This window comes from Tachypleus tridentatus, chromosome 12 (genome assembly GCF_004210375.1).
Source record: "Tachypleus tridentatus isolate NWPU-2018 chromosome 12, ASM421037v1, whole genome shotgun sequence".
Classification (NCBI taxonomy): Eukaryota; Metazoa; Arthropoda; class Merostomata; order Xiphosura; family Limulidae; genus Tachypleus; species Tachypleus tridentatus.
The window spans coordinates 2,058,533-2,079,017 of NC_134836.1; the positions used below are offsets into that span (position 1 = coordinate 2,058,533).

A 20,485-nucleotide genomic window follows, 5' to 3' on the forward strand; every position below is an offset into this window, starting at 1 on the left:
TGCAAATAGAAACAAACACTTTATTAGCTTAAACACGTAAATATGCCAACGGATGATAAATGACAGCACTATTTATTTAAAGTGATATATAAATTGTAATTAAATGAAAATAAAGCTGAATTACTTTTTACACTAAGATCTGGTTCAGTGAATTTGAAATTAAGAGCAGCAAACATGGATAGCAGAATGAAAATTAACTCTAAACAAGCGAGAAAAAACATACAAAAACGAAATTGTATAGCAGTTCTGGCTCTTTGAAAAGAGAATAAAAAGTCTCCCTAAAACAATTAAAACTGCTCTCATACTCATATTATCTCTTAGTGGTTGAACCATCACAGGTTTGATCGCACTTATCTGGAAATATCGTTGTTTCGTGTGACATGTTTAAAATATTCAAACATTCCTGATAATGTGGGATACAATACATCTATTCCATGAAACATGATATAAGGTTCTTAACTGTCTTAAGCCATACAAAGCAACAGCTATGGTTAAATGAGCACATGACTGGCTGCATTAGGTTCCAAATGAAAACTAAATGGCAATTCTAAAGCTTTGGTATCTGCTTACCACAACAGTCAATAAATTTGTTTGTGAAATACAAATTAATGGTATTACTTTTTACAAGTGTAATTGGAGATATTTAAAGGGTTTCATTTCATAATTCGTAAAATAATGTTCCTCATCTGCGTATAGACATAAAGATATTATTTTACATTGTTATTATTTATCTTTAAAGCCAACTCAAAAGCAAGCTGGATTAACTTTAATATGGGCCCGGCATGGCCAGGTGAGTTAAGGCGTTCGACTCGTAATCTGAGGGTCGCCGGTTCGAATCCTGGTCGCACGAAACATGCTCGTCCTTTCAGCCGTAAGGGCGTTATAATGTTACAGTCAATCCCACTATTCGTCGGTAAAAGAGTAGCCCAAGAGTTGGTGGTGAGTGGTGATGACTAGCTGCCTTCCCTCTAGGAACGGCTAGCGCAGATAGCCCTCGAGTATCTTTGCGCGAAATTAATAAAACAAACAAACTTTAAAATGTTCTGAACGTTCAAAGAATTTTTAGTGATATCACCAGGAAACATTTTTTAGGGTGAGTTATAAACAAAATCCCGATTTTGTGTTGTTGGTGACTAATATATTTGTATCGCTTTTCACTTATTTTTACTTGGCAGGTTCCTGAACTTTGGTTTATTGTGACTTTCTTACTAATTAGATTACTGAGTCAGAGGTGCCACAGAATTTTAAAAATTCTTGTTCACTGGTTTCATATTCCCTCACACTGTTCCTATATAATTTACTTTTTATGTTTAGATTTCACAGGAAAAGTAATCAGAAAAAGAAATGACCTAATTTTTTTCTTAATCTCTGATACCAACTTAGCCAATTTTCTTTTCAAAATGTACTGGCTTTACAACAGCTCTAAAACAGAAACTTAAAAATCACACAAGGAGTATTAAGTAGCAAATGTTGTAATAAACTGTTATGTTATATTTTGTTGTTTTTTTTTCTTCTTGTTTTGAATGAATAATTTTCTGCTGTGTTGTTAACTACATTATGATATTTTATTCTGTGGATTCTAAGGTAAACAAAACATTGTTTGCAATATAAATAAATACTTTTGTTTAGTTACAATAAATATTTTGTTGTACTGCTGTTTACAGTGAAATTGGTAGTAAATTACGATAATTAATCAATTCGAATTTCTATTATAGCTGAACTGTTTTTTTCTCAACTTATATATATATATATATAATTCCGTTCTAGGTATAGTATATTATTACACACAAGTATAAATTTACATATTTTTATCTTTTGTACACTTAAAACACCATACACAAAATTTCGAAACAAATAAAATAAACATAACCACATTTATAAGTAAACAAGAACCTTTGGAAAAAGGCAGTTATTACTATGTCGACGTTAGTTTTAATTCTAGCCAACATAAATTTCTTGTTCTGAAATAAAATATTACTTATGTAATAAATTTTCACAATCTGCATACTGTGTAATGTGATTGGTTAGCATCATACAATACAATTAGAAGTATTATGTCCTTCCATAAATATACATTTGAAAGAATAATTACATATTATTCATATGTCATGTTAATTCCAAATTACTACCAAAATTCAGTAGTTTATATTTTTCTAATGTTTTTTACGATATGAATGGAACTCTCGTCTTTCAAATTTAGTTTTAAAATAAGTACCACAAGTTGTTGTGTTTGTAGATGATTTTTAAAATGTTCATCGCTAAACCACACACACAATAGAATTTATATTGAAATTTGAAAGAAGATCTTATTATGTATACTTATAGTAAGATAAAATGTAAATATTATACTTATGGAGATAAATTTGTCATAGAATAATAATACTGTCGAACAGTAATATGCCATTTAATAAAAACTATAGGGTGTTTCGAAATGTTGTGACAAGAGTTGTGTTCCAAGTTCTCTTTCCACAATATTCTTTCTTCCTTGCTCTCATTCTACGAAAAAAATGTTGAAAGTTAATCGGTATAATACGTTTCAAAAGATTTAGTGATACTTATAACCTAAGTTAACTGTTGATTGATACGTACACTTGATCATTAGAGCTTGCGAACTTACTGAGGTCCGTCAAATGATCCACGCGTGTAATAATAGATTTGAGGTAAGCTTTTATTTATGTTATTTAACTTTATAAAAAGCCTAAACTTACTTTTTTAATGACTGGTTTATTTTACAAATGTTCTCGCAAAGCTACAAAAAAGGTTATTTGTACAGAGTCGTTCCCAATTTTAAAACTGACAGACTAAAGGTAATCTAATAAATGTTGTATATGTAAGTATTTAGCAGAACAATAGGAAATGTTACAGTTACGATTTTTTAGCGTTTAAAAGGAAGCAAAAGTTAGAATTAAAAAAATTAAATAAATAGATTAAGAAGTAGGAATGGAAGCAACAAAAAGTAAAGAAACAAGATAGAAATGGATGAGATTTACAACATTTGATGGTTTCTGACATGGTGTAATCTCAAAGTAAGCGCGACTATTGTTCTGCTCATTCCAACTTCTTGTGTTTTGTGCAAATTGGTAATTGTTCGAAGTAAATTAAAGATGTGTATAGCTAAATTTTGCTGTTGTAAACTTTACTTCAGCAACCTAGTTCAAATAGTTCAAATCAAATTGCGTGACCATAACGAAATGAATGACATGATAATGACATGCTTGTGGGAGACATTATAGCTATCTGATTGATAAGGGGTGAGTCAATAGAATAGTATAAAGCTGCTGGTTTTTGAAAATTTTAAATTTGTTGAGTATTTAAAAAGGATTACATGCTGAGAAAACACATTTCAAGTCTATAATAGGATCAAAGTCTATAGTAAAATACAAAGTAGGAATGTTAACCCTCCATTCCTATCTTGTTTCCTTACTTTTTGGTGCTTTCATTCCTACTTCCTAATTTTTTAAAATTACATTTTTCTTTATATTTCTCTCATAGGTTTCTCTGATACTAAGTCTCGAAATTGGCTGGGCTCTACACCTGTTCTTATCGTGGCTTTTCTTAAAGTTGTCTTTCAACATTTTCAGCTTTTACTTATATATTTTTCATAGTTTTCTTTCCATCTAGCAAGGGTGGATTCTTTTCTTTTGCTAGATTAATGGCTGAGACTTGTTTCGCATATTCAACATTACAGTTTCTAACTTTACCTCTATTCTTGCAGCAATACTCTCTTTGCTGGGACAAAGACCTTTCAAGATTATCAACGTAAGATTTTCTCCTTTTCCCTCGTTTTGTTTCCTTAAAAGAAATGTTTTAAAATTTGCATTGTTTCAAGTACAGTCTTAAGTGTCAATAGGTGACGTTTAGTTTGAAAACAATCCAAAGGTAACTTATACCACTTATCAATCTTGTTTTTAGTCCAGAGCATTCAAGAAAAGTTTTGCTAAGTTTCGGCAGTGATAGCTTTCGTTCTTACGTATAAGATTCACGTCTTAGACAGTGAATGCTGCTATAGAATTGCTGAGTCCAACACAGAACCCTCAAGTCAGATGTATAGAACTGAAAGCTTCATTTTCAAAGGTTAAATCATAGTTAGAATCTAGATCTAGAGAAACTACATAGTCTACGTTTTTTTTCAACTTCAGACTGATCATGTAGCTCATTTGCATATAGAACCGTACATCTGCTTGTAATCATAGAATATGGCTACTGATGCATTGATAAGTCGTTAGTAGTGTTGTAAAATGGTTACTTATAGTACTTGTTATTACCAAGATTATAAGTAAAACTAGGAAAAATATTTTTAATCACGGTAGCGTAATTCAGTCACGTGTATTTAGATTTGCATATGGTGAAGCTATGCCTTTCCAACAACATCAGTCAACCAGATCATCAGATTGACAAATTGATGGTTTTGTGAAATTTTTGTTTTTCCTTTACCGATTTTCTCAAGTACTTTGGTGGTTTGTTACTCTGCAGTTAGTTTGTTTACGACTTATAATGTTTTGTTTACATGCTGTTTGCAGTGTTTTTGAGATGTTAATTTGTATTGCACATTTGGCCCATTCCTATTGTAAATACTACCGTACTTATGATACTAGGATATATGTTTGTAAAGAGGTCATATTACGGAAAATTTGTTTTTTGTTTAATGCAAAGCACAGCACAACACTAGCCGGATCAGCTACGTTTCAGGTTTAGCGCAAACACTCTACGTTAGAAGTCATTATTTAATTACATGCACAAAGATCAGAGTTAAAATCTCAGTGAAGTTCATAAGATACGAGAAGAAATTACGTTCCTTGATAGAAAAAAAAAAAATCAATATAAGAGAGGCACACTTACACAACATTTCCCCCTATAAACAACTTTAAGATAATTTTCTTACACTTATATGACAAAAATAGAAATCAAGAAATTGCACTGAAAAACAACAAAAGCAAACTATTAAAAATAATGTTTCGGTGGGTAGGAAATGCCCGCACCGATAACATATTTTAGTATTATAAATGCCCATTAACAGAGGATTTTTTGATTATTGTTTGTTTGTTTGTTTTTGAATTTTGCACAGAGCTACTCGAGGGCTATCTGTGCTAGCCGTCCCTAATTTAGCAGTGTAAGACTAGAGGGAAGGCAGCTAGTCATCACCACCCACCGCCAACTCTTGGGCTACTCTTTTACCAACGAATAGTAGGATTGACCGTTACATTATAACGCTCCCACGGCTGAAAGGGCGAACAAGTTTCGGTGCGACCGGGATTAGAACCCGCAACTCTCGGATTACGAGTCGAACGCCTTAACACGCTTGGCCATGATTTTTGATTAAAATGCGAAAATAATGATAATCTAATCAAGGATATTACAGAAATTTGAGAAACAATAATATATTAAAATTATAAATTATAGAAATTTAATAAAAGCAATACAGCAAACGTTTTAGCTTTTTTATACTGGATTGTTTTAGTGGAAAATAAAACAATCTTATTTACTTTATGCTTTATAGCAATTATTAACTCGGCCCGGCATGGCCAAGCGTTTTATGACGTGCGACTCGTAATCTGAGGGTCGCGGGTTCGGATCCCTGTCACACTAAACATGCTCGCCCTTTGAGCCGTGGGAGCGTTATAATGTGACGATCAATCCTCACTATTCGTTGGTAAAAGAGTAGCCCAAGAGTTGGCGGTGGGTGGTGATGACTAGCTGCCTTCCCTCTAGTCTTACACTGCTAAATTAGGGACTGCTAGCACTGTAGCTCGAGTAGCTTTGTGCGAAATTCAAAAAATAAACAAACAGATATTGAGAAATAAAACTTAGTCTATCTCATGGTGAAGAGGACCCTACTTGAAGTAAATATGTTATAGAAACGGGTGATAGGGATATTAAAACATATAACATCGTTTCGACTTCTTTAGTTAGCCATCGTTAGTTTAACAAAGGTTTTTGAAAAAGTGACTGTTATTGATCACGTGCCATGGGACAACTATAATGACAGGTATAATATTTTAGGGGCGCTGCATCTATTTAATTTTATTTTATATGGTAATTAACAACGCAATATTATATGTGAAAACATTTAACAAAATAATTAATATAGGCAAAAAAGTCTGCCTTGGAACTAGTTGAATGAAATTTTAAGTTCTTGTACTGAAAGAACTCTTTTAATTTTTCATTGGTGTACATTTGTTTATCTGTTTAATATGCTACAGTGTTTTGCGATTGCACCGCAATTATTTGAGTTATAGCATTCGAAAAGACGGAAGGTTGTCTTTGTGTTAATTGAACCTAGTTAAATAAAAGTTTTTAATACCAATATCAGCTGTCTTATAAACATTCAGTAAGTTGATCTGTTACATTGTAGAACCTTTATAAACTTAAGACAACTTCAATAAGTTGATCTGTTAAATTGTAAATTTTTATGTACGAAACTGTTGCGAAATAATTATTTGTATCTTTCAAATAAACTAATTCTTATATGTCAATTACAAAAAAATACCTAGCTAAAAACCAGTATACATAACATTACCTTTTCTAATGATGACTATAATCGGATTCCATTTGAGACCAACTGATTTTGGCCAAGGAGGAGCTTGTCCTGGAAAACTGGGGTGATGCTCCGCATTGTGAATAAACATTTTGATAGTCAATGTACTCCTTAGCGCTACAGAGAGGGGTTTCTACCTCAAAAGTGTTGTTAAACTTCCCATAATCTACAACATAGTCCCCGGTTTCCTTGCTGTACGAAACTAATTGTTCAAATCGATGACCCCAGAGAATCTCATTTGGAAGATAAGAAGATCGTGCTTGAAACGATTGTCCAGTCGATTCTATAGTTCCTTCTAAAATGACAATAATCTCAAACTTATCCTTCATCATATCTTCTGCTCCCATGGAATAGAACGGACTTGCTTCATTTATCTCATGTGTACATATTGTTGGCCAGATTAGAAGAAGGTTGTCATTAGTCTGGTCACACTTAATGTCGATCCAAGAATAAAAGTAAGGAATCACTTCCCCCTCAGCTGTAATTTTTTTTCTTACGAGTTGAGCAGAAATGTGAGCACCAATGATAAGCGATTTACGTAAATCTCCCACCCGAAACATCAGACACATTTTACCATCTCGAACGGAAACAATTGCATTGCGACTAAACATCAGCGTTTGTTGTCTTTTTTTTGGCCTAGAGAATTTTGCAAATACCATACCAACAATGAAAGATTGAATCATAACACCAGTTATTGACTGAATGCACATAATAAATATAGCTTCTGGACATTCTTCATTGATCATACGAGAACCATAACCAATCGTGTGCTGGGTCTCAAGGGAAAAGAGAAACGCTGATGTGAAGGATTTGATGTTATGAACACAAGGCTCCCAACCATCTTCACCTATGTGTTCAAAATCTCCATGAGCATAGTTAATTAGCCACCAAACTACCCCGAAGCCAAGCCAAGTAAGAATAAATCCCATAGCGAAAACTAATAAATTCCATCTCCACTGTATATCTACAAGAGTTATGAAAATATCTTGAAGATACCTCTGACTTCGTTTAGCGATGTGCTGAACTGAAGAATTTACAGTTCCGTTCTTTAAAATTAATCTTTTCCGATGGCGACTAGGAAGAACTCTATTCTGTTTATATTTATTATTACATTGAAAGGTGCTCTCTTCAAACAAATGTTTCGCTAATGTCTTTTCTCTGTTCGGTTGCTCACTTTCGGAAGCACTTAAAGGCATGCCCATATGTATGTCATAGTTACTAAGTTTCTGACTGGGGATCAACTCTTGCCAAACTGTAGCTCTATTCATATTTAGCGATATTAAGAAATCTTACAAGAGACTCACGGCGAATTTTCACAGTGTATTTATTAATTTGTATCTGAGCACAGTGATGTTGATCGTGTTGATTTACAATCAGCCTTTTGAAACAAAATTTGTATCATATATTTGTTACTCCTAAATATCATGAGCGTAGAATATCTACTGCCAAGTGTCGTGCTGCTGCGTGTCCTTCAACGTATTACATTCTTACATTCTTCGATTCCAATATCCTGTAAGTATAATAAACTATTTTATTTAGCATTCAATTCTGAGAGAATTATTTAATTCAAAAATAAATAAAATTGAGACATGGCTTACAAGATTGGAGTCTCGAACTGACCATACTTCAAAGAACTCGCAGGAATGAGAATGCGAAAATGGAGTTTCTCAAGAAGTCCTAATTAACAATGAAACAGCAAGTCTACATGACTAAGTGTTTCTTTGTTTTTTACATGACCTTCCATCATCCTATTAGCTTTAACAGACATATTACAATATATTTTAACTTATTAAATAAGCTACAATGGCTTTTAAGTATTATAATAATCTATAAATTTACTGGATGTGTCATAATATCACTGAATATGTTATTTATACAACTTAGTGAAGATTTTCTGACTATGCAATGATAATGATTATCGTATTGAAAAGTTAGCATAAGAACTAAAACAGAGAATATCCAGTTACGAAAATAACATTGTAAATCTTCAGTAGTCAAAATTAGAATACATTGCAAATAACAGAAATTAATGTTCAAGTTTAGCCTCAGTCAAGAACACGTTTCTCTTTTATTTTCTCAGAATAATCTTTGACAAATATACAATAATGATAGAGAATTGTTACTATACATGCTAAAAGTTTTAACATTATGTAATTTGTCTGCATACCAAAGATATATAATTTTTTCTTAGAAAGAATAGAAATTTATACCACAAAATTATTTAAATCATGCTGCTTGTATCTTACCCTATACTTTTCTACATAAATTTATGTTTAAATTCAGTTCCTCATTGTCACAAAGACATTACTAATTTCTAAATACTGATCTGAAAAGTTATACAACTGGATATACAAGTGGAGCCTGAGCTAGTTTCATAACGTTTATCTCGGACAAGGTTGTGTAAACGTAGCATGTCTATCCAAAGGAAGTCTGAGCTAGTCTTATAGTATTTATCTTAAAATAAATATTTCTTTTCTTCTATACGATTCATTTGTGACTATAACTGCAAAACATGTAAACAGTAAGTTACAGAAGTACTGGATGAGTATTCACTATTTAAATAAACGTTGTGACTTTATTAGTAAAAATCTTGATTCGTTTGTTTACGGAAACCTTTCAGTTTGGTGTCAAATAGTTAAGTATGAGCTGTCTTAAACTCCCTTTTTAAAACCTGGATATGTCAGTTACAGGAATTTTTAGACCAATGTTAAATATAGATGAGTAAGACGTCAATTCTCATAGACACATCTGTATATGCTAAGGTAGAAAACTTAAACCTCACTTGAATAAACATGGATATGTTTAGTTAGGGAACTTTAGCTTCACCTGAAAACGTGTTGATATGTTCAGTTAGACAATTTTAAATTCACCCGAATACATACAGATATGTTAAAGTTAGAAAATGTTCATTTCATTTGGGTAAATATGTACATGTTCAGTTAGAGAACTTTAACTTCGTCCGAATATATCAGGATATGTTCAGTTAGAGAACTTTAATTTCACCTGAGTGAATTTAAAGTTTTCTGTAATAACCAATAATAAATAAAATGAAGCCAGTTTTTCTTGGTATATAACTATTCTAATCCTAAATTTCTGATTGTAAAAAAAATAATTGTTTTTAAAATTTTCGTAACCTGGAATTTCTTTCAATTTGAAATCAAGACAGCCTGTGGTAGTAAGTAGGTCTTTAAAACAGGAATATAAGTCATCTACGCTTCTAAAGTAAAATGTTATGAGTTCAATCACAGATAAACTGTAATAATATTATTTCAAAAAGTTATATCAGTATTATTTGTACTTACATGATCAAGTGCTTGTTTCCTTGATAGTAAGGTGTTGCACAGAAGAGTCTTAAATAGGACGAACAGGTTGCTCAGATTAGGCTTAGATATTCATTTTACGTTAACACGTTTTACGCACGCATTTATATGTGTGTGTGCAATTTTAGAAAAGAAAAGGGCCCGGCATGGCCTAGCGCGTAAGGCGTGCGACTCGTAATCCGAGGGTCGCGGGTTCGCGCCCGCGTCGCGCTTAAACATGCTCGCCCTCCCAGCCGTGGGGGTGTATAATGTGACGGTCAATCCCACTATTCGTTGGTAAAAGAGTAGCCCAAGAGTTGGCGGTGGGTGGTGATGACTAGCTGCCTTCCCTCTAGTCTTACACTGCTAAATTAGGGACGGCTAGCACAGATAGCCCTCGAGTAGCTTTGTGCGAAATTCCAAAACAAACAAACAAACAAGAAAAGAAAAGAAAAACAATAGAAAAATGAGTTTTCCAGGCATATGAAATGTATTTCAATGAACTTTCAATGTGTATTACCGAACAACTTAAATATATTTAACGGTAGTAAAATAGATTATTTAGAAACAATATGTTACAAAATACAAATTTTGGTGAATGAGAAAAAAAATTATATTTAAAAAAAAGAAGCCCAACAAAGCATTTGGTGTTTTTCTTTTTTCCACAGATCGTTTTGCTTGCGGAACAAACTAAATTACATAAAATATTTCAGCACACCACAACTTCACAAAATATTCGACAGAACAGGCTAAAAAAGAAAACAAACTTCCATTATTGTTCTACATTATTCGGTGACACGGTATATATTTTCTTTGAGATGTTTAAAACTCTTAAATTATCTTTCCAATTAAGCCCAAATCAATGGAAATGGTGGTTTTCTAATCACTCTTCAAAATAACTAATAACTATAGCTTCTGCCATTAAAATAAATTTTAAATGTTTGGTTTCCACCCTACGACGAAACACAATTTATTTTTTACTCGTTCATTTCTCTCACCCTCTTTAAGAAAGTATCGACTTCTATACGAATATAAGTTTAGCTTAACAAACTTGATCATGAATATATTCAGAACAGTATTCTTCACCACGGACTGAGTATTTTTCTGTAACAAGTTCTATCGAAATCGGATTGAATCTGCTTGTTTGTTTGTTTTGGAATTTCGCACAAAGCTTCTCGAGGGCTATCTGTGCTAGCCGTCCCTTTTACCAACGAATAGTGGGATTAACCGTTACATTATAACGCCCCCACGGCTGGGAGGGCGAGCATGTTTGGCGCGACTCGGGCGCGAACCCGCGACCCTCAGATTACGAAGCGCACGCCTTTAACGCGCTAGGCCATGCCAGGCCTTTGAATCTGCTGATTGGCTGGACTTATTATTCATCATTGAACACTCTTGGGACGTCAGTATCTCACGTGATTAAGATTAAATCTCAGTAAATAAGATCATACTAGATCGAAAACCAGAGTACTAATCAGATGCATATATATATATATATATTGATGACTGTCGTTATATCCTTCTCTGAATTAAATGTAGTCACGTTCAAGCAAGAGTGCAAGTATTTTTCTCAGTTGCCATAATGCCAGGGTTATGAATCTCTCACACGTAGTAAGCAAAGCGTAAAACCCCAATTTTTCACGTTCTGGACAAGAACAGATGTTTATTGGATCTAAACATCTGGTTCTTTTTCTATACGTGGGCGATCAAAGTTATGGATTTCATACTGGACCAATTGACAGTAAATATTGTTTTTACACTAAAAACAGCAAAACACAGACAAGGAAATACAAATTAAACAAGTACGGTTTTCCCGAAAATCATTAACGAGTTTGAATTGCGATCAAATCATAACTATATTATAATATCTTATAATACTTATGTGACAGATTATTACATGGTTTGTTTGTTTGTCTCGATGACACCTTATGACTAAACAACTAAGTCAGAGACACAATTGTTTCGGATATACCTGTTATTAACTCTGAATAGTGGACCAAAGAGAAGGCAACCAGCCGATAACACCCGGCTCCTGAATCGAATAGTGGGATTGAGTCTTACATATAATACAACCACGGCTGAAATTCCAAATCATTTTTGGCAACACCATGTTCGAGATTAGCATCAGATCATTTTTACATGTATAACGAAATTCTCCAACGTTTTAAAATTCTGGCAAATTCACAAAATCTTTAAATTTACAAACCACGTTTTAGTGTTTTATAGCATCTTTGTAACCAGTTGTGAGGCGACCATGAAACACAAGCTTACACGTGTATTTGTCGCTTTTAAGTTATTTCGAGACAGACGTAGCTACTTTTAAAATATTTTAGTGCGTAATAGCTACACCAACTTTATAAACATTATCTCCTCGTACGCATAAAGTTGAATTAAAAAGTTTCAGTTCATTGGCTACGTCTGGTTATTTCTATCTGATGACCATAGTTTACATTGCAAAAGGCTACATTGTAATGTTGTCACGTCCAAAGCACACCACTACTCCCTGGTGTACGAGGTTTTCATAGTGCTTGTAACATGTAATTTGATCACACATAAATCCATAGGAAGCTTAATTAGTATGTCTATGTATGGAATATCATCCTTTAACTACATGTGGTATGCAATGGTTGAATATGATTTATCTTAGTTAACCCATAACAGCCTGTTGGTCGTGCTTACACACTTTGATCCTTCTTAATTATGTTGTGTACTGCTGATAACTGGAACATTTTTACCATTGATCTTGGTGTCCATGAATTCTCACCTGCAATAAGACGGCACAAGTAGCTTATCACAGTTTAAGTACAATTTTCATCAGTATTTATTATGGATAGTCCAGTGACCCTACACTGATCCATATTCCTTTGTTTTCTAATGCTATTAAGTATAAGGGATTCTACATCCCCAATATGAAGATATCTTTGTGATCTCAGTATATGAATAATTTATGCTGGAAAGGGTTTTTACATATACTTTTCCCAAAAGTGAACAATTTTCAGTGGCACTACACTGTCTAAAATACTCCAAACAATGTAAACACGTAGTTCTTTCTGATGCATTCCTTTCCACTGTGACTTTCCATCAACTTTAGTTGTCACGTGAGATGCTAATTTGTATATTCAAAGTCGTTTCAATATAATATATTTATTTCTTAAGGCCACTGAACATAAAGAAAAAATATGCATTTTGCGTTGTTAGACTCAACCATTTATTTGAGTAGAGCTTCGAAAGATGAAAATAAGAAACGGGAAAATAAAAAAAAACCTTTTTAGCATTTAATAGGGAAAATATGAACACTATGAAATTAGCCTAAATACTAGCTGGTCAAAAGTTTAAGATTATACTGAAACGAAACGTTAATCGGTAAACACGTAACGAAATTTAGTCATTTGTTTTCAAGCATTAGCGTTGTCAACATCTCCCACTGACATTTCTTGTGTTACATTGGGTAAAAACATAGCAAAATCTAAAAAGTTGACAGAGTTTGAATGTGGCAGAATTGTCGAGCTGCAAAAGCAAGGTCTCTCTCAACGTGCCATCGCTGGTGAGATTGAGCGTAGTAAAACTGCTGTTGCAAATTTCTTAAAAGACCCTGAGAGATATGGAACGAGAATTTCAAGTGGTCGGCCCAAGAAAATTGTGCCGGCGTTGAGCAGGAGAATTCGACGGGTTGTCTGGCAAGACACCAGCCGATCGTCGAACCCTTACGGACGCAGAATGCAGCTCAAGAACAATAAAACGGCATCTACGAGAGAAAGGCTTTAAAAACCGTAAACGTCTTCAAAGGCCATGCCTCCTTCCACACCGCGAAACAGCTTGGTTAAACCTTTCTGAGAAGCGCCAAACATGGGACGTAGAAAAGTGAAAGAATGTTTTGTTTTCTGGTGAGAAAAAATTTAACCTGGATGGTCCAAATGGCTTTCAACGTTACTGGCACAATAAGGATATCTACTGTGTAGAAGATTCCATCATGATTTGGGGTGCTTTCTCCTTCCATTGAACATTGGAGCTTCAGGTTATACAGGGGCGTGAAACAGCAGCTGGCTACATTGGCATGTTGGAGAGAGAATCCTTATTGACTGAAGGCCCTCGCTTGTGTGGAAATGACTGGGTTTTTCAGCTGAACAATGCTTCAATCCACAATGCCCGCAGGACAAAGGACTTTTTCATGGCGAATAACGTGATTCTTTTGGACCATCCAGCGTGTTCGCCCAAATTGAACCCCATTGAAAATGTTTCGGGGTGGATGGCAAGGGAAGTCTATAGAATAACATTCCAGTCAGCCTTCTGAAAACGTTTTTATTGACCACGCCAAAGCGAATTTTTGAAGTTATTCGCAATTACGGCCGTGCAACTCATTACTAAGACCTCTTGTCGGGCATTTCCTACCCCGTTTAGGATTTCTTTTTGGTATGGTCTTAAACTTTTGACCAGCTAGTATTTAGGCTAATTTCGTAGTGTTCAGATTTTCCCTATTAAATGTTAAAAAGGTTTTTATTTTTATTTTCCCTTTTCTTATTTTCATCTTTCGAAGCTCTATTCAAATTAGTGCTTGAGTCTAACAACGCAAAATGCATATTTTTTCGTTATGTTCATTGGCCTTACGATTTTGGCCAGCAGTGTATGTAATTGCTAAAACGTTCTTAAGCTATGAATCATAGTTCCAATCTGATAAATATAATAATTTAACTCTTTTCATATTTCCAGATTTTTCACTTTAGCTACTGCGTAAGTTACACTTTTTTAGCACTTATTAATAAATATTTGATTTTGTTTGGCTTAGAAAACTCATATTAGATCAGCAAAAATGGTACTCCAATTAGACGATTTACATTTTTCGTAAGCAAAAGTTCGAAAATGATGTTTTAATTACCAAGAATTTTGGTTGAAAATTACTTTCCTGTAAACTATGTAGACGAATGAAAAAAGGTTTGAATGTGTAATAACGTTAAATTTTAAATTTGTTTTATTGAACGAAATATATGTGAACCCACGTCTCCTGTCATTTTACCTATGTTAGATAGTAGGAGTTGATAGGTTATAAAAGAAAGGCAATAACGTAATTTGTTCTGCTTCTGGTAGTTTGATAAATTTATTACGTGAACATCAAATTAGAAGTTCCTGAAATAATATGTGTGATATATCCTACAAATATCGTTTTTTGTTTGTTTCATAATCGTGAATCAGATTTGACGATACAGAATGGGCATGAAGTACATATAGTACTTCATACTTATTTTAATCTATCACATAGATAGATAGGCGCGTCACCTTGTGGCATTGCCCTATGACAGGCATGTGACTATGTAATCTCCTTTTCGTACATTCGCGTTTTGACAATATCTTTAACACGTTTTCCACAATGATAAATAATACTTAAGCTGTACGTTTTAGATTGTTCTATAATATTTGTTTAGGCTTTATTTATTACTAGATAAAAATATTTCATTCCTTTCAATATTTTGTTGTTGTTTTCCAATGTTGCGTAAGCACCCTCTTTGATTGTTATTGTTTTATGCGATAAATGGCCTGTGGTCCTTTTTCTCTACTATTTTCCACCTTCGTTCATTTAATAATATAAAACTATGAGAACAATAACATTGCAAAGTTTGAAAAGTGCAGACTATGAAGTTGTGAAACGTGTGCGAAGCTTGCTAATCAACGGTTTTTTTTTCGGCTTTTTAAAAGTGATGAAAATAACACTTGACTCTAGATTTTTTTTTAATTACACTCTTTTTAATTAAGAATTTCGAATAAAAACGCATGAAAGTAGCATTTAAAATTATCTAAAGATAATGCTCAGAAATAGAATTCAACAACTGGGCTGGAACTATGGACAAAACTACATTTGTAGAACTCAGTTCTGCACATAGGTTGTTATAGAAAATGAATATTGATGTAAGTACAAAAACAACATAAATAAGGACTTCAAAAATAAAGCTAAGCTCAAAAACATAGATAAATACGCAACTACTTACATAAAGTTTACAATGATGAACAAAGTTCGCTTCAGGATACGATAACGAACTTAATTACGTAAAACAGTGTCACTAATAATCAGATAATCAATCATCATACCTACAGTTTTCATGCGCAGCTCTCCAATCATCACCCACTTTCAACACCTTAACAAATAACTTTGAGCTCGCAATATGCTTTGTCATATGATTGAAATCTTCTAATGATTATGTAAGAAGAAATTAGCACGGCCATACTACAAGTACATCGTCTCAGGTATCGCTTATCACGAGAAAATTTAAAGTGATTTCACATGTATCTATGACGATGCAGTATTTCTTTCGTTGTATTTCTAACTGGCAAAAAGCTGGGTAAGTCGCAAATGTAAAGACAAATTGCGTCTTTGCACGCACATACATATTTATGTGTGTATGTATTTAGTGCCTGATGAATGATTTTAACAAGTAAAACTTTCTCAACCCAAACCAACCGTTTTTACGTATATGTTTTTCTCTACAAGTGGGTTTTCTCGTCATCACTGGTTGACGATACTTGAACTTAGCTTGGAAATCTGACCAATAAAATATTATCCATTGCCATTATTTCTTTAATCTATATATGTGTGTATTAAACTACTTGATTGATGTCGCCTACACGAGCTGAAAACTAAATATGGAAATTACTATATATAATTGTGGGGAAGAATCAATTACATTATGATTTTTTTTATTTAGAAACCAGCGTAAACATGAAAACTACCTCGTTTAACTACTGTAAATGAATATGGTGACATTGTTTAACTACTGTCAATATGGTGACGTTGTTAGGTGTATGGTCCAAATTATTTCGTGATGATAACTTATAAATGGTGTCTACCTGACTAAATTGGTGATTAAGTAAATACGATGCTAATTTCAGTTACTTGGAAATGGCAACAAAATGTTTTTGTTGATGATAAGTTATACATGATTACCACCGATTTCTTTAGGGCTAAGTTCCGTACTATGTGACTGTTGGTAAAGTAACACACCGATTTTCTACGTGATTTAAAAATTCTTAACATGCTAAGAAATTATGAAAGTTAATCATTATTTTTGTTTACCATTAGTTACGTCGTGTCCTAAAAATAAACATTGTGAAATGGATTTTCTTCATTTATTTTGGAAAACATGGGTTTAATTACCATTGAAGAATGTTTAAAAGTATATTACGTGCTTTATCAATAGTTTGACAAATTTTAAGAAATGCGAAGTAGCTCATTGTTTCCTCTCAAATACCATATCGTACATTTATTACACATGTCATTGCTATGCTATGTTTTTTTTATGTTAAGAGGTTTAATTATCATAAAAGAGTAAGAAACATGTGTGGCTTGGCATGACTAAGTGGTTAAGGCGCTCGACTCCTCCTCTGAGGGTCGCGGGTTCGAATCCCCGTCACACATAACATGCTCGCCCTTTCAGCTGTGAGGGCGTTATAATGTGACAGTCAATCCTACTGTTCGTTGGTAAAAGAGTATCCCAAGAGTTGGCAGTGGATAGTGATGACAAACTTCCTTCCCTCTAGTCTTACACTGCTAAACTAGGGACGGCTAGCGCAGATATCCCTTGTGTAGCTTTGCGCGAAATTCAAAACAAACAAACAGTTACAGTACTTCCAAGTATATTGAAACTTACCTTTACAGGTTCATTAGCTTTTCGGAGTTTATTTTCATAGAAGTGAAAGTTAAAAGATAGACAGCTCTTAGTCTCGTAAGACGTTTTTCTTTTGTAGTAGCCAAAATAAATATCAAATGACGATCCCACCAGCAGCTTCTTGTTAATGGAAATGATAATCAAAATGGGTCAAACATTATAGCCAATTACCATGAAAGAACAGTATTGATAAAATTATGGTTTGTTAGGTCACGAAGACAACAATATATTAAGTGGAGTTGTAAAGTGTTGTTCTTTGTTTTAACTTTTACATATATCTTTCAAAATAGCCCACATACAGCTTTGACAATGTGGAACCGATGTTTCAGTACAACGAAAAACAGACATAAAAGTTATTTTTAAAAGAACAAATTGATGTGTGGAACAGTATGCATCCTTTACATTCGATATTTCGTTTCACCTTTATCACACACATCGATTTCAGCCATTAGTTTTGTCAAGCATGCAGGTATCGGTTTCATTTGTATAATTTCAAATTATTTTAACTTCCTGAATTACACACTTTTAGATTTTATTGTCCTTCTAATATACATAAATCTTCAGTTATTTTTCTAAAATGCACGAGGTTTTTGTTAAATTTACTATACACGGATACATTTTCTATACGCTTTACTACCAAAGTAAAATTAAACTATTTTGTTTTGATAAATGTATTAACTTCTGATATGCCTGTGGGCCTTTTTAACCTTGCCTATAGAACAGTTACAGGCTTCTACTACACTTTTAACGCTTATATAGCGTATAGTTACGCTTCTATCACACAACGTTTCCTGCATGACAAGTAGTTATCTAAGAACTTATTGGTTCAAAGGTACTCACATGATGACTACGTACAAAGCAGGTGAGGCTTTGTTAACAAGTGGAGTTCTTTAACAAGATACATGAATTTTAGCTTTCTCAGCATGGTGGTCAAAACGACACAAGCATGTCTGCTATTTTAACATGCTAATGAACAATCGAACATATGATGATCTGGTATTTCAACAAGTTGATAAACAGGCATACACCTGATAATTTGCTATTTTAATATATTAATAAACAGGCATATTACTGATGATTTGCTATTTCAATATGTTAATAAACAGGCACACACCTAATGATTTGCTATTCTGATATGTTAATAAACAGGCACACACCTAATGATTTGGTATTTAAGTATGTTAGTAAATATGCACGAAAGTAATTATTTTCTATTTTAACATATTAATATACCAGCACATAATGACAATCTAGTATTTCAACATTTTTATAAACAAACGAACACCTGGTGATCAGCTAGTTCAACACATTGATAAACAGACACACTTAATGATTTGCTATTTTAACGTATTATTTCTGCACTTTAAGAAACAGTTACACACTTGATGATTTATTGTTTTAACATGTTACTAAACAGGTACACATATGATGCTTACTTACTTTCAAATATTGGTCTTAATTATTTTTTTTGTGTGAACGAAAACGGTGAAAATTAATTATGTCTACATGTTTGTTAAAAGGAAGTTAAGCATTTAATAACTCGAAGTACTAACTATTGCAGGTATTGCATCTTTTTTTCTTTGATTTCTTTTGCCAAGCAGATTTTAGTTATTTAAATATTTTGTTTGTTCAAGAGGTTAAGTAATATTATCTGTGTGTTGTTTATGCCAACCTGTTTGTCAGCTTAATATGTGATAACTATTTACCTGACTATAAGTTAGTTGTTCACCGACGTTGTTAATAAAGAGGTTATCACTCTTAGGGGTTTGTTCAAAAATCTACATGAAAAACATTTTTATTTAGGATTTGGTAAGTAACATAACTAGTAATTATTAGTCAAAGGAACCAAAGATGGCTCAGCGGCAAGCCTGAGAATGTATAACAGGAAAAGATGGCTTTAGCTACCAGTGGTGGGCCAAGCACATGCAATACGCATTTTTTGTACTTTTCTGAGTTGATAAAATATTTGAAATTTTATAACCCGATGACTGTTATCGACATAGTCGTCCCTCAGTGGCACAGTGGTATATCTGTGGACTCACACTGCTAGAAACCGGGTTTTGATATCCGTGGTGGGCACAGCACAGATAGCCTTTTGTATAGCTTTGTACTTAATTCCAAATAATCAATCAATCACTTAACAAAATCTGTTATAGTGGTGGCCCATTAATGACTCTGTGATAAGTCTGAAGGGCTTATAACACTGCGAATCAAACCTGATTTCGATACCAGCATATACATTCCACTGGTTAGCTTTATACTTAACAACAAATAAATTTATTACTGCAGTAATCGAAGATATACGATAGATTATTTATATTTCTGCTTTTCTTGTAGTATTGATAACAATACATAAGTGGTGGCTTCTTAATAGACTTAACGTCTATTAATAGACGTCTTAATTAACGTTTTAATAGCTTAACGTCTTTTTAACTTATCAGTAACAAAGCCTCATGGGAAGAACTCTGATTGTAGCACATTACTAAACAGAAGACGGGAATACCGCTTATTTTGATTTATTGTTCAGAAAAGCATGAAGATTTCGTATCTAGGTGGGCTGGGAAAACAAAAAAGCAAAGGACCCTTCTCATCTAAACATGAAGACTGCTTATCTCAGTATTCGTCAATCTTTAGGTGAGGATTTCTTAACTAGGAATAGGAACATTAGTAATTTCAGTCCTTAAGATTGTTATTTTGACACATTTATTAAAAAGCGTCTCACAAGATCAGTGTTGATCAAGTAGTTTATAAAGATGCTGAAGATTAGGATTTATTAGGTAATCAGTTTGTTGGCTGACTAAACACTAGTTGTCTGTTTATGTTAGTATACTAGTCTGCAGGACACGTGATGATTATATATTTCAGAAGGCTGGTCAACAAGACACGTGTTGATTACTTTTCTCAGTATGCTGGTCAGCAAAACACGTGATTATTACGTACACATAATAGAAAGTTGGTCAACAAGACATCCATTAATTAGTGTTCTTAACACATTGGTA

At 33.4% G+C, this 20,485-nt stretch overlaps 1 protein-coding gene across 6 annotated transcripts; it reads right to left on the reverse strand.

The window, feature by feature from the left end:
* On the reverse strand, positions 1–18,168 carry LOC143233994 (G protein-activated inward rectifier potassium channel 3-like). Of its 6 annotated transcripts, none has more exons than XM_076470973.1 (3): positions 17,469–18,168; positions 6,518–8,045; positions 1–2,496 (listed from the first exon to the last, which is right to left on the reverse strand). In XM_076470973.1, the coding sequence occupies exon 2, from the start codon at positions 7,801–7,803 to the stop codon at positions 6,523–6,525; it is 1,281 nt and encodes a 426-aa protein (XP_076327088.1). In that variant the 5' UTR covers positions 7,804–8,045; positions 17,469–18,168; the 3' UTR covers positions 1–2,496; positions 6,518–6,522. The 6 variants fall into 6 exon arrangements, with proteins under 6 accessions (XP_076327088.1, XP_076327089.1, XP_076327086.1 ...); XM_076470974.1 differs by lacking the exon at positions 17,469–18,168 and adding an exon at positions 15,917–16,046; XM_076470971.1 differs by lacking the exon at positions 17,469–18,168 and adding an exon at positions 15,913–16,037.
* Positions 18,169–20,485: the final 2,317 nt, after the last annotated feature.

Excerpts from the sequence above, each read along its gene's own strand:
- LOC143233994 (XM_076470973.1), bottom strand. The coding sequence starts at position 7,803 with ATGAATAGAGCTACAGTTTGGCAAGAGTTGATCCCCAGTCAGAAACTT.